A 16,155-nucleotide genomic window follows, 5' to 3' on the forward strand; every position below is an offset into this window, starting at 1 on the left:
CAGCCAGTCAGCCTTTACAAACGGACTCTTTCACATCATACGCCATGACGGAGCGCTTGTTCAGGGCTTGGAAATCGTCACCAAAGGACACGCAGTTTTGAATATTCAATATTCATCATGGGCTTTTTGGACACCACATGGCCAAGACTGACGCAGTCGAGATTTACTCGTAATCCCGGATAAGAGATTCAGTGATAAACTGCGCGGCCTCTTCTGGAAATTCTGGGTGATCGATCAGACGGGTTTATTTTCTGTACTGGTGTCTACCATATGATTTGGAAGTGAAAATCAACAGTTCTACTGAGAAGGGCTCTTTAATTATTTGTTACTTTTATTTCTTATATATTTTTAAGGTATTTTTCTTAACTGCATTGTTGCTTAAGGGCTTGTAAGTAAGCATTTCACTGTAAGGTCTACCTACACCTGTTGTATTTGGCGCGTGTGACAAATAACATTTGATTTGATAGGCTATATCTACATCTAGGATCTTAAAATGTTTCCCTGTATAGCCTAAGTAAATAATCAAATTAGCTTATTTGAGTAATAAAAAAATCACAATGGAAAGGATTTGAGAAAATTCCACCTTTTGTTATCATGTTAGATATGAAAACAATGACAGAATAGATAAATCCTAATCTTTCTGTTTTGGTTATGACAGTAACAACTAGACCAGTTGGTGCTCAGAGACACTGATAAATCAGGGAGCTGCTCCACTTACAATCTGGTCTACGCGTGTGTGTGTGTGTGTGTGTGTGTGTGTGTGTGTGTGTGTGTGTGTGTGTGTGTGTGTGTGTGTGTGTGTGTGTGTGTGTGTGTGTGTGTGTGTGTGTGTGTGTGTGTGTGTGTGTGTGTGTGTGTGTGTGTGTGTGTGTGTGTGTGTGTGTGTGTGTGTGAGAGAGAGAGAGAAGAAAGAGCAAGAGAGTATGTGTGTTGCCCATGAAAGTAATTTCACAATTACACAGTGTTATGACACATCTATGGCTTGGGAAAACCGGTAAAGATCTCTTTGTAGTCCTGCTGTTCAAGCGAGCCCATGTCCCCCAATAAATGGCGCTTTAATCTGACGGACAGCTATTCTGTATGCAAGACGGCCCATTCGGAGTCATGGAATTAAAAACCTAAATTGAATGTCATTTATCCTACTCTACCGTTAATAGGCTACTGTCTGTGTGGACTAGTCTGCTAGTGTGACTTCTAGTCTAGAGGAACAGCAAGGTGCTGAATTGGTGTCTGTGGCTGTGTGTAGGGCAGTGACCGAGCGTTCCCAGAAACAGCCCAGAGTCACCGCTACAAACACATTACTTACTTATTCAGGAGACAGAGGGTGTCCTGTTCATGAGGATCCTGAGTGCTGTGCTTCCCTCATCACAGAGCAGCAGCATATTTACAACCCCACTCTGGTGGCTCTGGGCCCTGTTTCTCAAAAGCTTCTTAAAGGAAAACTCTACCCCAAACACTATATTTTGGTATTTGTTTAATTAGTCCATTGTTGATATAGTCCCAAAATATTTAGCATGTTAGCAATCAGGTTTTCAAGATGTGTAGATTCATAAATACAGAAATACAGCTGGTGTTATGCAAAACGCAGCATCATATGATGCAAAAAATGCATCATGCTGGCAGAGCAATGGGACAAGGATATCCCGCCTCCTCTGGGCTCTTCCGGTCGCTGCCGGGCTGCGAGACAGACTGGGATCGAACCCAGGTCTGTAGTGACCCCTTAGACCGCTGCGCCACTCGAGTGGCCCAATGAATCGAAGTTTAATGCTAGTATTATTTTCTCCTTCATGGCATGAGGAGTGGTGGCTTGTGAAGCCAGATCTGTTTCTAAAATCAATATGGACAGCGGCCAGTGCTGAAAGTTGAGGAGGCACATTTTTACTAACGAGGGCTTTGTTGAAGCAATAAGAGGTATGCTTACCTGTTTGACAGACGCAATTATGTTTATCCATATATTTGTCGGTATAGCTATGTCCTCCAATACTGTCACCATGCACTCCTTAAATAGGCCACCTACCTCCTTTCTGCGTCGGACTCAGGCCTCATGTCTGGGGTGGGAAATGTACTTCTGAAAGTACCATGATTAGATATATAATTACATCTCAGAATGAATTCCTTGCAAACAGCGAGAGTTTTGTTGCAAACAAGACACACTGGTTTGGCATTGGAGAAATCTGGTAAGATGAATATAGGTAGACCTATTAATAGAGACATTGGTGATTTTACCACTGAAATCAGATCTAATTATTATTGTCATTGAATTGATTATCTCACTAACCACGTGTTAAATGTGTAGTGCTATGAATTGGGCAGTGAGGTGATTTGCTAATAGTCTAATTATGTTCTGGCCCGCCGACTAGTTACAAGCTCAGGAACAAATTGGCTGAAGGCTAAACCCAGTTACCAACCCCCCTTGTATATTGAAGCAATAAGGCCCGAGTAGGTGTGGTATTAGGCCAATTTTCCACAGCTAAGGGCTGGTCTTGTGCAAGACGCAATGCGGAGTGTGGACCACAGCCTTTAGCCGTGGTATATTGGCGATCTATCACAAAACCCCGGGGTGCCTTATTGCTATTTTAAGCTAGTTACGAACGTAATTAGAATAATAAAAATAACAGTTTTGTCTAACCCGTGGTATGATATCCTCTGCGGGATTGGTGTCCCTATACCGGGATGGTTGATGCTAATGTGACTAGAGTGACTAAACTTTCCAGGACATAGACATGTCTTATATGGGCAGAAATATTACATTCTTGTTAACATAAGGGCACTGTCCAATTTACAGTAGCTATTACAGTGAAAAAATACCATGCTATTGTTTGCAACAAACTTATCACTTCAACTGGTTAGATACATTCACATCTGAAGATAATGTACTTACATTCAGTAATCTTGCTCTATGTCATACTGAGGGTCCCAGAGATAGAAATGTAGCATAGTTTTATTCAACTGTGGGAACTGGGTTCTACAGTTTGAACCCCTGCTATCTCTGGCTCCACACCACCCCGCCCGGCCATCTTGATGTGTGAAAGTTGGTGTATAAGCTAATGATCCATCATGTTTGACATTCCTGTGAGTGTTTAAACTTACATTTTGTATTACCATATAATTTTTGTATGTTCTCTATAGTTATGCACTTTTAAATGTATCAATTGACCAATTAGGCACATTTGGACAGACTTGATAAAACATTTTGTGTATGCTTTACTGGATCATACTGAAACTTTGCACATACACAGCTGCCGTCTTGTGGCCAAAATCTAAATTGTGCCTAAACTTCAATATTATATTATGGCCTTTCTCTTGCATTTCAAAGATGATTTAAAAAAAAAGGAAAACACAAACCAAAAAACATGCATTATCTGATCTAATGTGTTATATTCTCCTACATTTCATTTCACATTTCCACAAACTTCAAAGTGTTTCCTTTCAAATGGTATCAAGAATATGTGTATCCTTGCTTCAGGTCCTGAGCTACAGGCAGTTAGATTTGGGTATGTTATTTTAGGCGCAAATTGTAGGCGCAAAAAAAGGGTACGATTCTTAAGAGGATATATACCACGGCTGTCAGCCAATCAGCATTCATAGCCCAACCACCCGGTTTATAATGTCAATTTAATCACCCCCTTCACCACCATTCAAAAATGTGTGGATACACTGCAAAGCCAAGAGAACCAGGAGTTCTTCAAGTTAAGTGAAATTATGTTGTTGCTCGCCAGTTTGCTCTGAATAAGAAACAATGATACAATGTAGCCCAACATCGCTTGCAAACTGCAAAGATGTGAGATTTGTTTCACTATAGAAGCACTGGTCATCTAAAAAATGTATTCCAGGTTGCTTCGAAGTATGTAAGGGCATATCGGAGGATCTCCTCTTTCCATAACATTCACGCTTAGGTTTGCTATAAGATTGAAATCGGAAAGTAATATACCCATGAAAAAACTACGAAATATCTCCACAATACCGTTTGACGTATATCCAGTGCCTTCGGAAATTATTCAGACTCCTTGACTTTTTCCCACATTTTTTTAGGTTACAGTTTTGGAGGGGGAGGGGGGGGGGGGTTAATTAGGTTAAAAATGGATTTTAAAAGGCCTTCCAGTGTTTTTTGCAGTACATGACTGCACTTTAGAGTGTGTGTCATCCTGCAGCACAGACTTTTGGGGAAAGTTGAGGACCGGTCCAATATTTGCTATGCACCCGAGAGGGAAGAGATTGGGCCATCCTAGAAATGTTTTAAAGGAATATAATATATACAACATAGCTGACACGATCCAAAGCGACTTAGTCATGCGCGCATACATTTGTATGTATGGGTGGTCCCGGGAATAGAACCCACTATCCTGACGTTGCAATGCTCTACCAAGATGCATGACAAGGTTGTAAATACTTTGTGAAGCCTCAATTTTAATATGATTTATAAAGCCCTTATTAAGCGGTGCTTATGTCACCCTTTATAAAACATAGGTTTATGTCATATTTGACATAGTGGGTTTCAACAAAGAAACCACTCATTTGCTCATGGCAAAGTGCTATAAATTGGAAGGGAAACAGAAGAAGGGGTGGAAAAGCAGATGAAAAGCAAGGAATTCAAGACAAAAATCAGCTAAAAACCTACTTTGCTTTGCGAGACGTATTATTTTGACAGTGTGAAAACATTAGTAGACCATTATTGCTATGTTCTTATCTTTTATCGTACTGTTCCAAGTGTTGAACTTGGAAGTGTGACGGGGAGAACTGCCGAGAAGAACATTGTCCAAGCCTCGTCATATATCTAAAAGTCCAGTATTTATTTTTTATAGAACGCATATCACAAGGTTATCTAACCTTCAAGTACCAGTCCTCCTTACTTACACATTCTTTGCATTAAGTCATAATGCATTTATAATCCCTAACATCACCTGGCATGTGATTGTGTGCTGATAAATCAGCTAGATAGCTGGCTGACTCTGCCTTTTTTTATTTCCCTCCCAAAACCTGTTTGACAGCAGCCAATGCCAAGTTATGTGAATGTGGGAGTAACATTTTTGTGTTCTCTTTTGACAAATTCCATTAAACGTTCCCAAGGCCTGTTATTGCATGACTGCTGGCCACAGTGAAACCTTCACCAAGTGTGACCTTGCCTGTCTATGACCTTCCCTGATTTGTCTTGAAAAAAAATGACAAGTCGCCTGAAACACTGAAAGGACAACTTTACTGAAATTACTCTTTCCTGCCACAGAATCAGGTTGCCCTGTTTTATTTTTGTTTCCAGAGCCCTCGGTATATAGGTGTTTTCTAGTGTCTTTCAGGAATTGTAATATGTTTCTGTAATAAAGTTTTATTTTTAAATATAAAAAAATCGATGTTTTTTTTATACATATTCCCCAACCCATCAATTCTTAGCCTCTCGTCTGCGAAAATAAGTAGACAAGAATCTTCAGTCTCCCAAGTTTCTGCTTAATCAGCTGATTAAATTGTCATGGGGCAGTGATTGTGTACGTGCTATTCTCTTGATCGTCTAAAGTTCCCCTTCTCTCTGGGTGATGAGGTTGAGCAGGTCTCTCTCACTCCTTCACAAGGTAGCGTTGTCCATGGCTTTACCCAGTTTCAACAGTTCTGCTTGACTGCTTGTTGTGTAGTTAGTTATGTTGAAATGACTTTGACCAGACAGATATAGGCCTACCTCCGGTCTATCACTAGAGGACTGAGTGATCTCGGTCTCCGAGGCTGACATGAGTAAGTCTTGAATCCGGTCAACACTCACAAGGCGCGGGGCCGGACGGTATTCCAGAGCGCTTTCACTGTAATTTCACATCTAATCCCCACATGTCTTAAAATGGCTAGCATCATTCCTGTTCCTAAGAACTCTAAGGCTTCATGCCACAATGACTACCTCCCTGTTATACTCACATCTGTAATCATGAAGTGCTTTGAAAGACTGGTTATGGCACACATCAACTCTATCATCCCAGACACCCTAGACCCACCCACCTAGATAAGAGGAATACCAATGTAAGAGTCCTGTTCGTTGACTACAGCTAAGCGTTCAACAGCATTGTCCTCTCCTAGCTTGTCACCGAGGTTAGAACCCGGTGACTGGCCACTTTTTATGTCACTGTACTTGTGCACGTGACATTAAAAACTTGAAACTACTACAGTGCCTAGTGGAAGTCGACACACCCCTTGCATATGGAACGCCGCTTTGGTCCTTACGTGTCAAATAACACCATTTGACGCGTTAAATAAACTCGTTGACCAATCAGGACCTGAATATGACGTCACATAATAATTTAACACGTTCATACATTTTTTTCCATAGTGTAATCAATGTGTAATAACTATCGGTCGTATTTCATATGCACAGCGATTCACCGATACGTATGCTATGATGCTGGTAAAGTTTTGTCTCGTGCACCTGGTGCTGCCGCAGAAGTGCAGACACACGCAGACACACCAAGCTCTGGACAGTGCTGGTCATAAAAAAGCTAGCTAGCTGATGGATACAAAGCAATGTTCTTACCTTATCATAGCAAAACGACCATCTAGTTCAGTAGCTACATCTAAAATACCCCTAATTTATAAGACAGTTCTTATTTGATTGATGGTGGGCAGATCCACCAATGTGAAGGTAGCTACAATAAGGATTAGCCACAGTAGTGGAATTTGCGGTTTGCCTTCAAAATAAAAGTCTGTCATTGACAGTGACACAAATGAATACAAATAGGGGAATTATGTCATAATTGAATATATCATGCTAAATGAGGTTGGTATATCAGAGAACATTAACGTTGTAGCTGTTATTGCGGGACTCTGAGACCACTGAATTGAGACACATTTATTGTACCAGTCAACCTACTATGTGTATTGAACACTATTCCAGAGGGAAAACAATACTGCGTGGATGTTTTGGAGTCTGAGAGTCTTGATCCCCCAACCATAGGTAAGGCTTGTACAGTGCAATATGATTGTCAGTACGTGCAATAGGCTGACTGGGGAGGTGATTTCCCTCATTCAAAGACCCTGATAAGAGGATATTTGCATAAACTTTTCACAGTTGTGTTCAGTGGGTGTCACCGAGTAGACTGATTCTCCATTTCATTGCTCCACATTACAACACCCCAACCTTGTTTAACATTATCTAGTCTAAATATGGCATGATTCCACCAATTTGTAACCTTCTGTGTCACTTTCAAAGAAGAACCTTTAGCATGAAGGACAACCACAAATTCCACTATTGTGGCTCATCCTTATTGTGGCTAGACAAAACACATAACCCGGTCCGGTCAAGCAAGCCTCACTAGTCAGAGGAAGCTAGCTGGTTGCTTATAACATAAGCTTTGGACAACAAATGCTAGCTAGTTATTTACATGAACTGAAGTTCAACAAAAGTGGCTACCTAGCTAATACTTACTCACATGGATTCCTAAATCATTGCTAAGAATATTGAAAATTACTGCAGTTTCTACTGGTCATTGTTTTCAGGCTGGTTGCATTGGTGCTAGCTAGGTACCAAGATAAAGCTAGCTAGCTTCCGCAGAAGTTGCTAATAACATCTGTATCGAAGATATTTGCAAATGTTTTTTTAATGTTTTAAAAATATCTTATTTCAAAGGCTCACAGAGACCTTTTCCCATTTGGTTGAACAAATGATAAACAACGCGGTATTGTATACACATCGTTCGTGGCCGGTGTGTGCTTGTTTGCAGACAGTGCTACTGAATAGTAGTGGTGGAGCTTGGCTTGAACATGCAAATTCAGCACACACACCATTCCATAATAGAATTATGTTATTTGACGTGTGAAATTAAAAGCTTATTTGATGCGTCAAATAGTGTTATTTGAAGTGTATTGTTTTTGACACGCAAAGACCCAAACAACGTTCCATACTTGCAGTCTTCACATTTTCCTGCCTTTAAATTCAATTTAAAAAAAGGATTGGGTAAATTCGATCCCCCCCCCCCCACAAAATCTATAAAACGTACTCCACATATTCAAAGTGTGTGAAAGTTAGAGAACATTTTCTAAATTAAAAATACATTTAAAAAAATTCTTGATTCCAGATGTTTTTACACCCCAGAGTAAATAGTTAGTGGATTTCCTTTGGCAGACTTTACAGCTGTGAATCATATTCTACCAATTTTGCGCAACTCTTACGGCAACATACAGTGCCTCCGGAAAGTATTAATACCCCTTCACTTATTCCACATTTTGTTGTTGTTGCAGCCTGATTTCCAAATGGATGCATTTTTCCTCACTCATTACATACATTTTCTCCTACACACAATACCCCCCAAAGCGAAAACATGTTCTTAGAAATTTTTGCTAATTTAATGAAAATGAAATATCTAATTTATATAAATATTAACACCCCTAAGTCAATATGTGTTTGAATCACTTTTGGCAGTGATGACAGCTGTGTCTTTCAGGGTAAGTCTTTAAGAGCTTTGCACACCTGGATTGTATAATATTTGCACATGATTATTTTTACAATTCTTCAAGCTCTGTCAAGTTGGTTGTTGATCATTGCTAGACAGCCATTTTCAATTATTGACATAGATTTTCAAGAAGTTTTAAGTCAACTGTAGCTAGGCCATTCTGGAACATTCAATGTCGTCTTGGTAAGCAACTCCAGTGCATGTTTGCATGTTTTAGGTTATTGTCATGCAGAAAGGTGAATTTGCCACCCAGTGTCTGTTGGAAAGCAGATTGAACCAGCGTTTCCTCCAGGATTTAGCCTATTCTTAGCTCTATTCCGTTTATTTTTGTCCTAAAAAAAACTCCATAGTCCATGCCGATGCCAGTGATGTTGGATTTGTCCCAAACACGACGCTTTGTATTCAGGACATAAAGTACATTTCTTTGCCACCTTTTTTTGCATTACTTTAGTGCCTTATTTGCAAACAGGATGCATGCTTCCTTCTTTTCACTCTGTCTGTAATGGCTTTCCTCCTGGGAAGGAGAGGCGGACCAAAATGCAGCGTGGTTATAATTCATGGTTCTTTAATAAAGAAACTATACATGAATAAACTGCAAAAACAAGACACGTGGAAACCCGAAACAGTCCCGTGTGGTACAAACACTGACACAGGAGACAACCACCCACAAAACCCAACACAAAACAGGCTACCCAAATATGGTTCCCAATCAGAGACAATGACTAACACCTGCCTCTGATTGAGAACCATATCAGGCCCAAACACAGAAACAGAGAAACTAGACATCCAACATAGAATGCCCACTCAGATCACACCCTGACCAAACAAAACATACAAAGCAAACTATGGTCAGGGTGTGACACTGTCATTTAGGTTAGTATTGTGGAGCAACTACAATATTGTTCCATCCTCAGTTTTCTCCTATCCCAGCCATTAAACTCTAACTGTTTGAAAGTCACCATTGGCCTTATGGTGAAATCACTGAGCGGTTTTCTTCCTCTCCGGCAACTGAGTTAGGAAGGATCATCTATTAACATTTGAACATCTTGGCCAGGTATTGTTATAATCTCCACCCTGCACAGCCAGAAGAGGACTGGCCACCCCTCATAGCCTGGTTCCTCTCTAGGTTTCTTCATATGTTCTGGCCTTTCTAGGGAGTTTTTCCTCGCCACGCTGCTTCTACATCTGCATTGCTTGCTGTTTGGGGTTTTGGGCTGGGTTTCTGTACAGCACTTTGTGACATCAGCTGATGTAAGAAGGGATTTATAAATACATTTGATTGATTGATGCCTGTATCCTTGTAGTGATTGGGTGTATTAATACACCATCCAAAGTGTGATAACGTCACCATGTTCAATGGGATAGTCAATGTCTGCTTTTTTTATTTTACCCATCTACCAATATGTGCCCTTTCATGCGGGCGTTGGAAAACCTCCCTGATCTTTGTGGTTGAAACTGTGTATGAAATTGAGTGCTCGACTCAGTGACCTTACAGTGCTGTTGAAAAGTATTTGCGCCCTTTCTAATTTTCTCTATTTTTGCGTTTTTTTATTTTTATATACTGAATGTTATCAGATCTTCAACCAAAACCTAATATTAGTTAAAGGGAACTTGAGTGAACAAATAACACAACAATTACATACTTTTTCCCCCTTTATTTCATAAACAAAGCTATGCCACACCCAATGCCCCTGTGTGAAAAAGTAATTTCCCCCTTACACTCAATAACTGGTTGTGCCTCCTCTAGCCAGACGCTTCCTGTTGTTGTTGCTCAGTCTCTCACGTCACTGTGGAGGAGAGGAATTTTGGCCCACTCATCCAGGCAGAATTGCTTTAACTCAGCAACATTTGTGGGTTTTCAAGCATGAACTGCTCGTTTCAAGTCCTGCCACAACATCTCAATTGGGATTAGGTCTGGATTTTGACTAGGCCATTCCAAAACTTAAAATGTGTTGCTTTTTTAACAATTTTCGATTTTTGATTGTATGTTTTTAAAAATCATTGTCTTTGCTGCATGACCCAGCTGCGATTCAGCTTCAGCTCACAGACAGATGGCCTGACATTGTCCTGTAGAATTCTCTGATACAGAGCAGAATTTATGAGTTCCTTTTATTGAGGCAAGTCATCCGGGACCTGAGGCAGCAAAGCATTCCCAAACCATCACACTGCCTCCACTATGCTTGACCGTCGGTGTGAGGTTCTTACTGTGGGAATGCAGTGTTTGGTTTTCACCAGACATAATGGGACCCATGTCGTCCAAAAAGTGGACTCGAAGTTTGCCAAAAAAAGCACCTGGATGATCATCAAGACTCATGGAAGAGTGTTCTATGGACACGTGTGTCAAAGGTATAACCATTTTCTGCTAATCTTGGCACTACCCACCCCACCATTTGGGAGAGGAGCGTGGTCTACACTTTCAAATGCTCCAAAATCCATCTGAGGAAAATGAGTACCTAGCCTAGTCGGACACTTCTTTGTGATACTTATCAATTTCAACCCTTTCAATGACTCCCACAAAGCCTTATTAGACCAGAACACACAGCACAGTCTTTGTTTGTCAACTTGTTTTTATGGTGCTGTTTTTGTTGTTGTTGGTTATTTGAAATAAATGTTTTAGGTTGACTTATTTTTGCCCCATTTTTAGTATTTTGCTAATCCTTATTTGTTAATAAATACATGTTTTATAGTGAATGGTTGGTGTTAATGGATGGTGTAAACACTAGATAAAATGAAAATACAATCTTTAAAATGAAAATACAATGTATACTATAGATATAGTATAGTCTGTTTTTAGCTTTGTCTTTTATATAACCACACGAATGAATTTATATACAATATTCTGCCCATATTAATGAATTTATATAGCCCAGGGGTTCCCAGACCTTTTCACTCAGGCACCCCCCTCTTCCAGCACTGGGGAACATCCCATGCCCCTCCCCTGCGTGCGAGGGCGCCACATCTATTTCTATGAGCCCAATTATTCTTCATGACACAAACTGTTCACACCCCTCTTCTTGGTAGAGAATTTTGCAGGTTTTAAAGCTTATTTCCTGCAGTTCGACACATTATGTTATGCAACGATAATGTTGCAGTTTTTTTTTAAGCAAACGGTCATGCACTTCTATTCACTTTGCCATGTCTAATGTGTATTCATGTGATATTTGAGTGAGTAATAAATTACAACAATATCTATAGGCTTAAAAAACCTACATACAAAAAATAACAGTTGCTGAAATGGGCTAGTTGATCTGGACATCTCTTCTTTTTTTTTCATTGAAAAAAAATGTTTTCCCCCTTTTTTCTCCCCAATTTCGTGGTATAATTCGTAGCAGTTAGCCTTGTCTCATCGCTGCAACTCCCGTACGGACTCGGGAGAGGCGAATGTCGAGAGCCGTGCGTCCTCCGAAACACAACCCGACCAAGCCGCACTGCTTCTTGACACAATGCCCGTCCAACCAGGAAGCCAGCCACACCAATGTGTTGGAGGAAACACCGTACACCTGGCAACCTAGTACCCGAAAAACACCAGTCTCAACATCAACAGTGAAACGGCGACTCCGGGATGCTCGCCTTCTAGGCAGAGTTCCTCTGTCCAGTGTCTGTGTTCTTTTGCCTATCTTAATCTTTTATTAGCCAGTCTAGAGATATGAGACATGACTTTTTCTTGGTAACTCTGCCTCGAAGGCCAGCATCCCGGTGTCGCATCTTCACTGTTGACGTTGAGACGGGTGTTTTGAGGGTACTATTTAATGAAGCTGTCAGTTGAGGACTTGTGACGCGTCTGTTTCTTAAACTAGACACTAATGGGTGCCAACATAGCCTAGTGGTTAGAGCGTTGGACTAGTAACCGAAAGGTTGCAAGATCTAATCCCCGAGCTGACAAGGTGAAAATCTGTCGTTCTGTCCCTGAACAAGGCAGTTAACCCACTGTTCCTAGGCCGCCATTGAAAATAAGAATTTGTTCTTAACTGACTTGCCTAGTAAAATAAAATGTACTTGTCCTCTTGCTCAGTTGTGCCCCGGGGCCTCACACTCCTCTTTCAATTCTGGCTAGAGCCAGTTTGCGCTGTTGTTCTATGAAGGGAGTAGTACACAGCGTTGTACGAGATCTTCAGTTTCTTGGCAATTTCTCACATTAGCCTTCATTTCTCAGAACAAGAATAGACTGACGATTTTCAGAAGAAAGTTATTTGTTTCTGGATATTTTCAGCCTGTAATCGAACCCACAAATGCTGATGCTCCAGATACTCAACTAATCTATGTGTCTATGTTGGAGATGGGCGATATGGCCAAAAAATCCCTATCGGGATAAATTGTCTGAATTGATGCAATAACGATAAATTGAACGATAAGTTTATAACATTAAAGTGCTCTGCAGATTGTTTTGAAATTATCATTTTAAACTACTACTACTAGTGTTATAGTTGAATGGGTGTAACAATCACTCATATTAGCAAACGTATTTAATTTCCTACATCACATTTCTCTAGTATAGTATCGATGGCAACACCCACCCGTAGCACGCGCTCCAGGAGGTGTATCTCACTGATTATCCCTAAAGCCAACACCTAATTTGGCTACCTTTCGTTCCAGTTCTCTGCTGCCTGTGACTGGAAGGAATTGCAAAAATCGCTGAAATGGAGACTTATCTCCCTCACCAACTTCAAACATCTGCTATCTGAGCAGCTAACCGATCGCTGCAGCTGTACATAGTCTATCGGTAAATAGCCCACCCAATTTACCTACCTTATCCCCATACTGTTTATATTTATTTACTTTTCTGCTCTTTTGCACACCAGTATCTCTACATGTACATGACCATCTCATCATTTATGACTCCAGTGTTAATCTGCAAAATTGTAATTATTTGCCTACCTCCTCATGCCTTTTGCACACAATGTATATAGACTCTCTCTTTTTTTCTACTGTGTTATTGACTTGTTAATTGTTTACTCCATGTGTAACTCTGTCGTCTGTTCACACTGCTATGCTTTATCTTGGCCAGGTCGCAGTTGCAAATGAGAACTTGTTCTCAACTAGCCTACCTGGTTAAATAAAGGTGAAATAAAAATAAAAAATCAATTTAAAAAAGTAATGAATGATATCAGCAGAATGCTTGAGATAAGTGACCGGTACGGTCGGTTTATCTTCCCAGCTCTGGTGTGCGTGTGTGTGCAGGCAGTGTATGTTTGTGGAGACAGGGCGTTGTTGATGACATGGCGTTGTTGATGACTGAGGTCAGCTATGTCTAAGAGGGAAACAAAGGAAACCCAAAACATAAGAGCTTTCTGTCAAATGACAGCCCTTTTAAAATGTCAATCTTACCTCTACAACTGGGATATGTATATATAAAAAAACAAGCCCCCCCCCCCACTTCAATTTATGGATTTCTGCATTGAAAAGCATATCTCTGTTTGACGCTCACAGATATGGTTTCTCCCAGTCAGCACGGGTAGGGACTTGCCAACCCACTCCCTCACATCCACCCTGCCACTGTTCCACACAGACTAGTCAAAACAAGTTGGGTAGCCATGTTTTGCTCCCACAACAGAGCTCAATGGCAGACTCAGATGATACGTTTCAACTGACGGGATTGTCAATGGGGTACATCTTTCAAATAGAGTTACGTTCTTCGTACGGCGGAAGCTGTAGGACCCAAACAACTTTTGGATAGATTTTTGTAAACTACGCAGCTGGTGAAAATCTGTCGTTCTGTCCCTGAACAAGGCAGTTAACCCACTGCTCAGTTGTGCCCCGGGGCCTCACACTCCTCTTTCAATTGCTACCTGGGCAATTTCTATTTGTGTTGGGTTGTAGTGTGGAGCCTATCCGTTTGTGTGTGTACAGAACCAAGTGTGTACACAGGGAGTGGACTCTTGCTTAATCTACAGTTTTGTAGAACTGACTGTTCCTATTGAAATCGATAGAGTGTGAAGTTGTTGAACTGGGAGAGGGGTCGGTTCTCTCTCTATCCAGCTAACAGCCTCACAGTACAGGCTACTATCAAGTGGCTCTTGGACGAGGCTTGGGCCGTATACCGGGATATTTGGAAAAAGCCACGGGAAGCTTTTTCAAAAATGTCAGTACCGTCAACTGTTTCTTTGAAGTGTTTCAATAAATTTGAATATTTGTAGCTACTTTAAGTTACCACCTGCAGTCAACTTGTGTAATACGCTAGGAGGTGAAGCAGATTGTGGTCTTCATTTCACGTGTCACATTATTTTACATTATGAAGCTTACCGTAGTTCACCAGAACTGTTGAGCCAGTCACGTGTTTGTAAGTAGTACAACGGGAGAAAGCGGGTTTAACTTGCTATTGCTAGTTAGCTATTGTGCTTTCGTTAAGTATTCAGACTGCTTCACTTTTTCACATTTTGTTACGTTACAGCCTTATTCTAAAATGGATTAAATTGTCCCCCCCCCCTCATTAATCGACACACAATACCCAAAAATGACAAAGGGAAAAACTGTTTATTTGAAGAAAAGAAAAAAATACAACTGAAATATCACATTTACATTAATTTAAATCAATTTTAGAATAAGGCTGTAACATAACAAAATGTGGAAAAAGTTAAGGGGTCTGAATACTTTCAGAATGCACTGCAAGTAAGTGGCTGAATATACAAGGAGACGTGGCATCGTATGTATGTATGTGTGTGTAATATATATATATATATGTGTGTGTTTAGCTTTTTGCCTTGTTTGAGAAGTCAAAGCATTTTGGATGAGTGATCTGTACAGCTGTTAACTTGATTTCCTGTGTTTTATTTTTCTCCTCTGTTCTCACCCCGTCTGCTCCTCCCCCCTATTCTTAGAGCAGAGCAGGCAGGCCTGTTGCCCTAGCGATTCCACACACACAGCATATACACATACTGCTCCAGAACCAGCCCCGTTCTTCCTTCAGACAAGCATGCGTCAAAACGTTGTTCATTTGCACAATCTCACTCGTTCACATTCGCTTGTAATGGTCCAAACTCAGCTACTACCTATACTTGTATTTATTTATTTAACCTTTATTTAACTGGGCAAGTCAGTTAAGAACCAAGTCTTATTTACAATGACGGCCCAGTGGGTTAACTGCCTTGTTCAGGGGCAGAACGACATATTTTTACCTTGTCAGCTCGGGGATTCGATCTAGCAACCTTTCGGGTTATTGGCCCAACACTCTAACCACTAGACTACCTGCCACCCCCTGCCGAATAACTTTATGAGCTGGATTGCCTGATTTTTGCGCTTGTTAGCATATTTAGCTAGCATCCTGAATTGAAATTCTCTATTAGTTGGTGACAAGTTTGTTAGCATTCTGTTTATAGATGCCCAATGGGCTTTTTTCCGTTTTTAGAGCCCCCTTTATATACTAAGACTGTAATACCATAAATCCCGGGATGAGAGAAGGCCGGTATCACGATATGAAAATCTGAATCCTGCCCAACCCTATCTTGGACATACTGTCGTGTAGTGGGAATGGCTCCTACTCCTTGCCGCAATGTTCTAGAATGTGGAAAATGAACTGTATTTGTATTCTGTAAATAAAGTGCTTAGAGAGGATAGACAAATCTACACTTGGTCTTTATGTTGACTATGTTCCCCTTCCTTTTGCCCCTAGTTTAAACCGAACCCCATAGCACAGGATGAAGGACCGGACAGACGCCCCACGTGATAGGTGAGTCGCTGGCGCCGCTTAGTCTTGCAAACTATAAGTATCTATTTCTTTCTCGTTTCTGCTCTCACTCTCAAC

At 40.8% G+C, this 16,155-nt stretch overlaps 1 protein-coding gene across 2 annotated transcripts in view; it reads left to right on the forward strand.

The window, feature by feature from the left end:
• The window catches only part of LOC124008534 (equilibrative nucleoside transporter 2-like), a 28,241-nt gene that overhangs the window by 760 nt on the left and 11,326 nt on the right, over positions 1-16,155 (forward strand). The window contains exons 1-2 of one of the 2 annotated variants that reach the window (XM_046319877.1): positions 14,337-14,496; positions 16,024-16,080. In XM_046319877.1, coding sequence (XP_046175833.1) covers positions 16,049-16,080 — 32 coding nt within the window. In that variant the 5' untranslated portion in view covers positions 14,337-14,496; positions 16,024-16,048. Of the gene's footprint in view, positions 1-14,336; positions 14,497-16,023; positions 16,081-16,155 lie in introns of those variants that run through there. The other variant, XM_046319876.1, reaches the window with a different exon arrangement.

The sequence above is a fragment of the Oncorhynchus gorbuscha genome, linkage group LG21 (genome assembly GCF_021184085.1).
Source record: "Oncorhynchus gorbuscha isolate QuinsamMale2020 ecotype Even-year linkage group LG21, OgorEven_v1.0, whole genome shotgun sequence".
NCBI classification, from domain to species: domain Eukaryota; kingdom Metazoa; phylum Chordata; class Actinopteri; order Salmoniformes; family Salmonidae; genus Oncorhynchus; species Oncorhynchus gorbuscha.